We start from the raw sequence: 12033 nt of genomic DNA on the forward strand, positions 1-12033 counted from the left end.
AGGAAAACGGTTGACTTCTGAAGGCCATCCCTGCAACTTCCCGCTAATTCCATACTTAGGCGCTTAAAATTGCACTGATGAGCCTTTTGAGCTCTTCGAGCTCAAAAATACAATTTATGGTTATTTTGAGCCTCCAAGCTTAGAAAGATTGTTTTCCTATGCTTTTGAGCTCTTCGAGCTCAAAAAGTCTGATAGGGATTTGATGACACTATTTTTGAATTTTTAAACCGCAATAACTTTTGAATGAGTAAACCGATTTTCACGCGGTTGGCAGCATTTGACGCAGTTTTTTAAGCCTCACAAAGAATTTAAAATTTTAAATTGATCGCGCTAGGAATTTTGGAGTTATTCCGAAATAACACTTTTTTCGGTTTTCTTTCGTTCACGATATCTCTCGAACGAATCAACCGATTTTGACCGGACTGATGGCGATCGACGTGGTTTTTTGAGGTTAAGAGCTGATTAGTTTTTGGAATTGAACTATTAAGCCGTTTAAAAGTTATTCCAAAAAAACCACATTTGAAAAATTTTTTTTTCAGTTTTTTGAAGATTTCTCAAAATCTATTGATCTGAATCGGTCCAAATAGTTTTCAAAATCTAAGTTTGGTCAAGCCCTTTCGAATGGCACCAACCGCGATGAAATCGGTCAAGCTGTTCAAAAGTTATAAGCGGTTCACATACTTTCACACACACACACACACACACACACACACACACACACACACACACACACACACACACACACACACACACACATACATACATACATACAGACGCCGTGACAACCTCGCGGGGATAGTCAGGGAAGCTTCCTGTGACCTTCAAACGTCGAGATCTGATGAAAACTCGGTTTTTGCAAAACGGGGTGAAAACAATAACTTCCCGATTTTTGAAAATCTTCGATTTTCGTAGCGGGAAGTTAAAAATTTTAAAAGCCAAAAAAACTTGCAACAAATTTACATAAGAAACTCGAAACAGATGAAAATCATGATTCAAGAGAAATATTGATAAAAAAAAATTATTTTTAAGGCAATTGGTAGTCTTGTTTTAAGAAATTCTTTTTTGTCTTGAATTCTGACTTCTTGGTTCAAGATTTTTATTATCTTCGGTAGATAACTATTGTAACTTCGGTCAAAAGAATATTATCTTCAATCGATAAAATTGAATTTTTCAGCTAAGAATAATTCTTGAGAGCTAAAATTACATATAAAAAAAAATGTTCTTGAATCAAGTATATTACTTTGGAGAACTTAATCTTCTTGATTTGAGTAGAAAAATTCTTGAACTAATAAATTTTTCTTGATTTAAGGAAATTTTACTTGATCCAAGAATTTTTCGTCTTGATTTAAGACAATTATCCTCTTCAAAATTATTGTCTTGGTTCAAGAATTTTTCTCTCAAATAATTTTTTTTCAGTGTGGTTGTTGAGATATTAATATTCGGGCACCTTCTTACGCAGCGTTTGAAAAACTTTTCTCGACAAATTAAAAGAAGATTTTATTAATTATAATCAATAAACAATTAAACTCAATTTAACATCTTTAAGCAAAGCTACTATGTTAACTTTATGCCCAAACCGGCTGTTAAAAGTATCAGGAGTTTCATACTGACCTTTGACTGGTTAAAAATTTATAATTCATAAACATATATTATATTTGAATTTTTTATCGCTTCGACCATCAAAGTCTTCGTCAATCATCTTTATTTTGCTTGTATTTATACATACCTATGCCAAATATTTATTCTAAAAATTCATGTATACATATCCTCGAATGCATACAGTATACAAATATAATATACAATACTTGAATAGAGTAAATAATATAAAATAAAATACAGCAGAGAAAAAAAGCAAAAGTAAAAATTGGACATGAATCTCGCCAGGAGAGTTCGCACCAAGCACCGATGATAATGGTGCGTTTCGACAGATTGGATGAGCTATCCCGTGGGTTGAGACTCAGCAGGACGTCATGTGTCTTAAAGAATTGCCAGATATTATACACGTATTCAAATACTTGGCGATATATAGACGCCGGGCTCTCCAAGTCTTGCTCACTTCTGTTCTCCACTCTCTTCTATTACAGATATTATATATTGTATACACTAACTGTTATACGCTAAATCTTTTTGGCGAGTAGAGGTCGTAGCCCGACCTGGCGTCTGATTGATATACGGACTGTTAAGTGCTTGCAATACCGACATTTATATCTACCTCTAATACTCACGGCCATAAATAAACGACCACTTCGAAGTCCAATGAATGCTCCAACACGCGTCAGGAGGTCATATATGTATAATATGTAACATATATGTGTAATGAAAAGACCGAACCACTGAACACTGGATCTGGTGTGTACAATATTACTTTATGGTACTACAAGTTGTTAAGCAAGAGGCACGAGGCAAGAGGCCTCTGAAACATTGTCCAGAACGTTTAATTCAAAACTGAGGATTTTATTTATAGTTGTTATTTGTTATTATCAAGTCGATGTACTTCTGACAGCTGTTATCGATTGATAAATGCACTCGAGGGCTGTTTCATTCACTGGTGAGAGAAAGTGTGCCAACATTTATGATTACTATTTATTATTTATTATTATTATTCAAGATTGGTAATTTTCAATAATTATTATTGTTAGTAATAATTGAAATTTGTTAAATGGATTGGGTTGTCTTAAAATTAATAATAATAGTTGCTATTTATGATTATAATTTGTTATTATCAATTATTTCGGACAGAAGAAGTAGTAAAATTCTCTCTAAACATAAATTAGTGAAAATTTCACTAATTGCTAAAGTGAAGCTGTGGCCACTTAAAATTCAGTGTTTTTTACAAATAAATTAGTGAATTTTCACTAATCAATTTAATATTATAATTTTTACTGAAAATTAATGATTTTTGCTAATTAATTAGTGTCATTACCAGGTAATTATAATTTTCAATTAAAAATTTCACTAAATCAATTTTTAGTTTTGTTTGTTCACTTTGGAATAAGTGAAGACTATAAGCAACAGCAGCGCCACTGCACATGCAGCGTGATGGTCGCTTGGTGTGAATCGATAAGTCGAATAATCGACTTTAAATTTCGATACTGTATATACTGCTGTGTTCAACACAAAGGATTTAACTAAGTACAGGTACTATTACGGTATTCAGCTAAGAAAAACTATCCAAGCATCTTTTTGGAAAATAATTTAAAGTTTTCTTTAAATAAAAAAGGATATAAGAATATAAAAAATCTTGGTATTTATTTATCATAATTACTGATAAAATACCATTTATTTGTACGTTAATGTCGGATTCTGTAAGTATAACTCAAGTTAAAAATTATGAGGTTAAGTTTTGGTGAACGTTTTGACTTGTCATTTTTTTTTATAATTTATATCATACTTTCACAAGTTCATTTGAATAATAATAAATATTTATTATTTATAAGTATAATTATTAATAGATATTATTTAATAAATAAAAATTCGTAAAAAAGATGAAAATGAAATTAGCAGACATCTGACAATTTTTAGGATTTTTATTATCGACAAAATAATTACAAAAAAAAAAAAAAAAAAAAATAAAAATTCTACATCTTGAGAATTTAAAAAATTATAAGTGCAATTTTTGAAAAATATTTTGTTAGTTATAATTTAATTAATAAAAAATAGTAAAAAATTGTCAACCGCCCACTGATTTCAGTATCATTAAAAAAGTCATACAAAAATTGTTTTTCTACTTTTTTTTTTGTGTATTTATTTTCACACTCATGAAAATTAAGTTAGCCGACATTTAAAAATTTTTAGAATTTTTTTTTATTGAAAATTTGATTACGAAAAAAAAAAAAAAAATTTCACTTGTAAAAAACTTTAAAAACTGTAAATGTAAGTTTTTAAAAATATTTTTTTGTTCCAATTTAATTATTAAAAAAAATCAAAACATTAAAAACGTCGGATAACTTTAGTATCATTTCACACTCAACTTATTTTGTTTAATTTGATAATTATAAAAATTTTTTTCACTACAGAAATATTGATATGGAGGAATATAAGGATTTATCAGTCAACGGGCTAGTTCAAAAATTGACAGATATAATACAGGATAACGATACTCTAGATAAATTAAGACGTAAGTTATTTTTCTAAACTTTTTAGTGTACTCATTTATTATGGACCAGTTAAAATGTTTTATCTGTCATAAAAAAATAAGTGGTGAATTGAATGGATTGAAATTTCATTTTTTAAATAATCATGGACTAACTGTAAGTCGCGGGATTGGTGATCAGGGATTTAAATGTGATCAACAAGGTTGTTGTCGTAGATTTTTAAATTTTTCATCTTTAAGACGTCATATAAAAAAAATTCATTTGTGTGATGAAGACAGTAACAGTGAGCATGAAGAAATTGATGTAGAAGATAATAATGAACGCGGTAATAATGATGACAATGAGAATAATCATATAAATATTGATAACAATATCAATAATGATAATGTTAATAATGATGATAATACTAATAATAACAATAATAATAATAATAATCAAGTGTTTGATATACGTCGTTACGTTGTACGAATGATTGGCCGATTCCAGTGTAAGGTGTAAGGCAACCCTAATGATCAGAATAAAAAAAAAATTATTAAACTCCTTGAAGATACGAGAGAGTTTAGACGACAGTGGATTGAACAATCAGGTCCCACAATTTCTGAAGTTTTCACTAACTATCCTCGTCTCTTGGATTTTAATGGAGAAATGGTGAAGCTATTAGATTTTAATTTACAATTATACTTATTTTATACTTTACTAAACATTAAAATTTAATAATGACATTTAATGACAGATTGAACGAGAATTTGATTCTCTATACCCGGATTCAGGAGATAATTTTTTGGAAAAATTTCCCACGTTCTATGCCCCCCGTATTCTTCGTTATGTCCAAGAATGTAAAACCAGCTGTATACGCTGAATCAACTATTATTGAGGATGGTAAGTTTACAATTTATATTCGTGTTATGATTTAGATGCTGAATTTAAGGCTTCATTTACATAATTTCAAAAACATATCGTCAATTTCTTAAAGTTAAAAAAATCAGTGCATACTATAAGTTTTATTACATGGCAATTAATTATATTTCATTTTAGAAAATTTGAGGGCTCTACTGGTGTTGTGTACATTAATGGCAGTATCGAACTCAGTCATCACAAAAAGAGGCAAAGGCAAGGGCAAAGGAAAAAAAAGAGTGTGTTTGAAATCGCAACAATTTATTATTCGTATAGTTATTTTTATTTTGATCTAATTATTTATTGTTTATTTCAATTAGACCCATGAAGAAAGGGATGAATCTCCTGTGCCTGTTAGAAGTTCTATGTTTCCTAATAAAGATTTATTAAAAACTGTCGCGGTAAGTTTTCAATTTTTTTTTTAACTGATCACAAACAGTAAAATAATTTTGTAAAATCAGTTTATGTCAAGAAATTTATCAACTATCAATAAATATTAATTGCAATGCAATATGAATTAACGGTTTAAAACTTTCTACATAATTAATTATTTTTTCGGAATTAAATTATTTCACTATGTACAATAATTCTTCAAATCCTTTACCTTAGTTTTTCAAAGTTGCAATCAATATTAGAATTTTTTTTTTAAATACTTACGAAAAAAAAGTAATAGTTATCAAATTTATTAAATGTTTGACATAACTCAGTGCTTTATTAAATTTTATTAATAATCATTTTTATTTCTACATTTACTTTTATTTTTATACAATCAAAAATCAGCTATAAACAAATAATATATTTGTAAACGATTAATAGCAATGAAAAATTTCGATTCATTTATATGTAACTTTATGTTTATTTACAGGATGGAACAAACCTGAAGAATTATGCTACCGAATTAAAAAAACGCCAAGTTACAAACATTCAGCCTTATCTAATACTAATGAAGGGCCAAGATTGTGAATCTTATTTTATTGAAGGCGATAATTGGTTTATCGATGTAAACCAAAACAGTACTCCAATTGCGGCTTTTAATATACTATATAAACTTTTTTATGTTTTAAATCTTCAGTACCCGAACAGTCTACAAAATTTTTATAATTTTATTGATTGTTACATTTTTAAAATGAAAAATGTTAAACCGAGGTCTGTGGTATCATCACTACATGTCACGTTAAGTGATATTTTACAAAATAATGATGAGAAGGATGACAGTTTGTCCGATTAGTTTTAAAAGAAAAAAATATTTTAATCCATATTTTAACCAAAAAAAAAGTTTACCCAAACCGGACTTTAAATCAGTTTCATCTTTTTAAGTCTGTTTAATCATTTCTATGATATTATTTTATTATAATTAATAACTATTGTTTTTATTATCATTCTACCATTTTCTTAAAAGTTCTAGTTTCTAGATGAAAAAAGTTCATTTTTAAATAATATTTTTTTCATTTGATAAGATAATATTTATAAGGGAAAAATAATGTTAATTATCCGTTCTTTTCTAAAAAGAAACACTTATATTTTTATTAATGTTTTGTAATACCATATTAATTTAAGATGATTGTAATACTATATTAGTATAAGATGATTGTAACTTCAACTAATGATTTCACTAGTTTTTTAGTTTATAAACTATTATTCATTCCATAAAATTATTTTTATTATTTCTCTAGTAAATTTAACTTGTTAGATTACTTAAATTTAATTATATTTTTATAAAACTATACTTATCCAATTAGTCAATTTTTCACTACACAGAAAGTAAAATTTTTTGACTGGAGAACAAAATTCTTGGCTCAAGAAAATTTTCGGGTGCCTGAAGGAAGACCAAAGTTGTGTTGGCCAAAGTAAAAATTTTTTTTGAAATTCTATTCTTGCTGGAAGTGATTTTTTCTTAATTTAAATTATCATAAATACTTGATGCAATAAGTTTTTATATTTGATCAAGATTTTTAGATACTTTAGGGAAGCAGCGTCACCTACTTCAGCTGAGAAAAAAATTTTCTCACCTTGAGAAAATTTTTCTCTTGAATATTTGATACCCATTTTATATCATTTTACCGTGCAATTATACATATTGAATGAAAAAAAATGATTTAATATTATATGTTCTTCCCATTTGACATGTTAATCAATAAAAATATAAATGAAAATTTACTTCTATCGAGATATTTGATTTTTTGGAGCAGGAGAGAAATTTTTTCAAGACAAGAAAATTAACTTCTATCAAGAACTAAATTTTTTGGTGCAAGAGGCTGAATTTTCTCAAAACAAGAAGATTTTCTTGACTTAAATAAATTTTCTTGGATCAAAATATGTATTTTTTAAAGCAAAATAATTAATTTTGTTGGAGTAAGTGAAATTTCTTATGTCAAAAAAAAATTTGTTTTTTGCTCGAGAAAATAATTGGGAAGAAAAATATTTTCTTGGCTCAAGTGAACCTTTTTTTCTGTGTAGCTGTAATATTATTTTAATCCAATGCGATTGAAACATTTTCATAAATCTAACAAGTGATTTTTACTAATTCAACTATTAAAAATCACTAATATTTTTATGAAATTACGCTCGCTTAATTGCAAAATATTCACTCATAAAAATTGAAATTTTTCACTAATTGAAATTTAACTTCCAATTATTCCAATAGTACTTTTCACTTATGGAAACGGTGAAAAAATTTACTTTTATTTTTAGTGAATTTTTCTTATTCAATTAGTTATTTAATTTCACTATTATAGAACTGGATATTCAATTAGCAAATTAGTGAAATTCATCGCTACTTATTGTATCTGTGAATTTCTAAATTCACTAATTCATATATTGAGTATTCACTAATTCTGCGTGGTACGATTCTAGCATTAACAATTAGTGAATATTCACTTGAAATAAGTGAAAAACCATTAATTCATGTTTAGAGAGATAGTCTTATGAACGTGGACTTAGCGCGATTTTTTTACAGTGGGAAACTTGTTTTTGTACGGATCTAGTAAGAAGTTCAGCCGAGGTTAAAGAGAACTTTTACGGAAGATTTTTAGAAAGAGTGTAATTCAATCTGATGAAGAATTCAGAAAAATGATGAAAAAAACCACTTTTTTCTTCTATACATAATATAGTTTATAATACAGTATATAATATCCTCACGAACCACTTAACCGATTTTGACAAAGTTGGCGGCGTTTGGCGCAGTTTGTTGAGAACTTAATAGAGTTAACTTATTATATCAAAAGACGATCTAAGAAGAAATTTTGAAGCTATTTGAAAAACACGGTTTTCTGAATTTTTGACTTAAACTATATCTCTTGAACCAGAATCGACCGATTTTTATGTGTGATTTAAGCCATATGAAGTAGTTATTCATGCACAAAAATATTTATTTTTTACTTGCTAAACGATCGAAAAAAAAAAAATTTTAGTTATGTAAGAAAATCATTTTTTCGAAAATTTTCGACAACGATTTCTCGTGAACAAATGAACCAATTTTTAAAAATAAAAGTAATTTTTAACATGATAATTCATGTTATTTTTTTGCGATAGGGCTATTCATCTGTCCAGTTTGCATTTTTATTTTTTACACAGATATTTTTACTATGGAACTTTTGATTTTTCTTTATCAATCATTTTAAGATTTTTTTTATCATTTCATCTTTTTAAATTCCAGACAAGAGAGAAACGGATTCTGCCGCGTTATTCGTTTTCATGACTGGACACAATCACTGGAAGTGCCCCAAAAATCGTGTGAACTCTTTTTTAACATAAGAGCCTCTATCTTATTATATACTCTTTGCAAAGACATTAGCTGTTATGAATTCGATCTGACTAGAATTAGTTCATTTATCCAATCCGTAAGGTAGCGTATCCAAGTGGAAAGATTTCCCCAATATAATATTATTTAATAATTAAATAACTAACTTCCCGAGAAAAATGTTTCTATATAATCATATATAATTGTATATAATCATATATGACTATATATATGATTATATAATGGAATCACATATATAATTATATACAATTATATATAATCATATATAATTATATATACTCATACATGATTATATAATGGAATTGTATATAAGATTATATATAATTATATATGACTATATATGGAGCAATATACAGCCATGCAGGATTATATATAGTTCCATATACCTGATTATATATAAGTATATATAATCATACAGCATGATTATATACCGAATTGTATATGAGGTTATATATAATCATATATATAATTATGTATGATTATATATGGAGCAATATAAAAACCAAGAAAGATTATATAGTTCCATATATAATTATATATAACCATACATGATTATATATGGAATTGTATATGAGGTCATATATAATCATATACTAATTACCATATGACTATATATGGAGCAATATACAGCCAAAGCAAGATTACTATATAGTTCCATATATAATTATATATAGTTATATATAATGCATACACTGATTATATATGGAATTGTATATGAGGTCATATATAATCATATATAATTATAAATGACTATATATAGAGCAATATACAGCCATCCAAGATTATATATAATCCCCATGTATAATTATATATAATTATATAATAGCATATATAGTTAACATATATAAAAATTTTTCTTTGAAAAAAATTTCTTTTAGTAATCACGAAAAGTGTAAAAATGATGTTTATAATTACGTTTTAAATAATTCTGAAATACAAAATTTGTTACATTTCCTATGAGATGTTTTGGTCTACTCTGCTACTACCTAATAGTAAAATCATTTATTTATTTTATTATTTAAATAAGTGTTACTATTATAATGAGATTCGGTCAAATAAATAGAAATTATGAATTATGACTATCCAAATATATTATAAAAATCAATTTTTATACAGTAAGAACCTCTATAACTCCGAACTCCAAAGGGAGAGCAAAAAAAATTCGAGTTATAGAGTTTTCGAGTTATAGAGGGTTTCGAGTTAGGGAGGTGACTGGTAACTTTGTGGTTTCCGAGTTAGGGAGGTGACAAACAGAAAGGAAAAAAGTCGAATAAATGCACATACAAAAATTCAAGGATTACATATATAATCAACACATATTTATTCAGAAAACTTATTGGAGAAAAATCAGTTATTTTTTTTTGCTTTAAATAAGGCTGTTCTTTATCTATTGCATTGTCTAAAATACAAAGAGAGCAGAAAATTGCTTTTTCTTCCGAGACTTACTTTGTTTGTTCTATAAAATTACGTAACGTATTTAATGCTATTCTAGCCTCTTTGATCGAGAAACTAATTGGCAGGTGCATGTTATATTACTTGGATCTTCTATCTCATCTTCATCTCTTTCACAATTACTCTCAGATACTGAATTAAGAATCTCTTCGTCGGATAATATTTCCAGCAGTCATCGCTTCTCCATCGTCACATGTAATAAAGTCCTCAAGAAACATATTTCAGGCGCCACTGTATCCCATTCTTCTGAGGAGGTTTGCAGAGAAATATCTTCGACTTCTTCTTCGATTATTGACGAAGAAAATCCACAAGTGAGCAACAAGCAGTTTTTGATGGTAGTAGCAGATCACATTTCGCCAAGCTTTATCAGCCATCCGCATGGCTTGCAACCCACATCTATACGAGAATCTCTTTTTCTTCCAAATCTTGCAACATATTCCTGACTACTTCTTTACGGTATAATGACTTGAAATTTTTGATAATGCCCTGATCCCATCGGTTTACCCGAATTTTGATGTGTGGTGTTTGGAGGTAAAAAACTCTACTCTTACTGATGTCATTTGAGGGAATATCGTTGTGCTTGCCGTGCAGATTATCTATAAATAGTAGTATTTTTCTTTTTTCTTTTACTCATTTTCTTGTCAATACCTATGAGCCAGTCTGCTGAAGATTGCAGAAGTCATCCATGCTTTATTATTCGCTTCATATTTCAATGGCAGAGATTTGCATTTTGAAAAACAACGAGGTTTTTTCGATTTCCCAATCACTGAAGGTGAGAAATTTCTGTACCTGTCATGTTTTGCAGCGAGTAAAATTGTTAAGCGTTCTTTGCTATGCTTACCACCATGGCATTTATCATCTCTAAAAGTTAGAGGTTTTGTCGGGAAGACATTTGCCAAATAAAGCTGTTTCATCAGCATTGAAGACATTTTCAGGCTCAAAATCACTGGCATAAATCTTTTCAATCTGTCATTTGTCCATTTATGACCCTGAAGTTTAAACATTTACACTTGCACTTTCCCCGCAAACTTTCTTGAAAACAAAGGTCATGCCTACGTTTAAACTTTTCCAACCATCCATTGCTTGCTCTAAAATCAGAAAATCCTAAAGACGTCCGAATATATTTCTGCCTTTTCTTGCCAATAATGGTCCACTAACCTTATATTTTTCATGACGACACTGTTTAAAACCGTTTTAATAAACGCTTTCTTCTAAACCGGGAAACTCGGAAATTCGCCGTCTTTTACACGACAAACTTTGACCACTTTCTCAACTTTCTTCCTTATAACTACTTCATTTTTATTATTGTCGAAAAAGAGTACTTAAAGGTATCAAAATTGTTCCACAACATCAACTTTTACTAGTCTTCACTGCTTCGAGCACTCGTAGTTTTCAGAGAGACTAAGGAGTTTTAGTTTACGTTTTACACTCATTATTTATTAATTTCTTTTCACGTAGAGCTGTCAAAATTGATGTGTATTGCAGTGAATCGTAACTAAGTCTAAGGGGTATGATAATTTTGTCCTTAACCAGAGAACCTGACGTCAGCTATAAATTCCAGTACCATTTCAGTAAAACTGGTAATCCTAATAAGATACTTAAATACGGTAATAACCCAAAATTCGAGATAGAGAGGTCCAAGTGTGTGTATTCGAGTTATGGAGGGTAAAAATGTACAGAAATAGCTTGTAGGGACTCACTAATTATTTCGACTTATAGAGGGTAAAAATTTCGAGTAACGGAGGTTTTATGGCTTGAAGGGAAGGGGATGAAATATTTTTTCGAGTTACGGAGGTTTTCGAGTTATCGAGGTTCGACTTATCGAGGTTCTAC

The 12033-nt window shown here is 28.6% G+C and overlaps 1 protein-coding gene and 1 long non-coding RNA gene across 2 annotated transcripts; both read left to right on the plus strand.

The window, feature by feature from the left end:
- Window positions 1-3047: 3047 nt before the first annotated feature.
- LOC123274064 lies at window positions 3048-4929 on the plus strand. Its single transcript, XR_006511437.1, has 3 exons — window positions 3048-3305; window positions 4642-4742; window positions 4828-4929. It is a non-coding gene; the product is annotated as an uncharacterized LOC123274064 (long non-coding RNA).
- Window positions 4930-4939: 10 nt separating this feature from the next.
- On the plus strand, window positions 4940-6224 carry LOC123274063. The gene is made up of 4 exons (XM_044741562.1): window positions 4940-4973; window positions 5130-5227; window positions 5309-5389; window positions 5854-6224. The coding sequence occupies exons 2-4, from the start codon at window positions 5165-5167 to the stop codon at window positions 6214-6216; spliced, it is 507 nt and encodes a 168-aa protein (XP_044597497.1). The 5' UTR covers window positions 4940-4973; window positions 5130-5164; the 3' UTR covers window positions 6217-6224.
- Window positions 6225-12033: the final 5809 nt, after the last annotated feature.

This window comes from Cotesia glomerata, unplaced genomic scaffold (genome assembly GCF_020080835.1).
Source record: "Cotesia glomerata isolate CgM1 unplaced genomic scaffold, MPM_Cglom_v2.3 scaffold_206, whole genome shotgun sequence".
Classification (NCBI taxonomy): Eukaryota; Metazoa; Arthropoda; class Insecta; order Hymenoptera; family Braconidae; genus Cotesia; species Cotesia glomerata.

Bases quoted from the DNA above. Each gene is read 5' to 3' on its own strand.
- LOC123274063 (XM_044741562.1), top strand. From the start codon at position 5,165: ATGGCAGTATCGAACTCAGTCATCACAAAAAGAGGCAAAGGCAAGGGC. The intron at 5,228-5,308 runs GTGTGTTTGAAA...TATTTCAATTAG, and splicing joins AGGGCAAAGGAAAAAAAAGA to ACCCATGAAGAAAGGGATGA. The intron at 5,390-5,853 runs GTAAGTTTTCAA...GTTTATTTACAG, and splicing joins ATTTATTAAAAACTGTCGCG to GATGGAACAAACCTGAAGAA.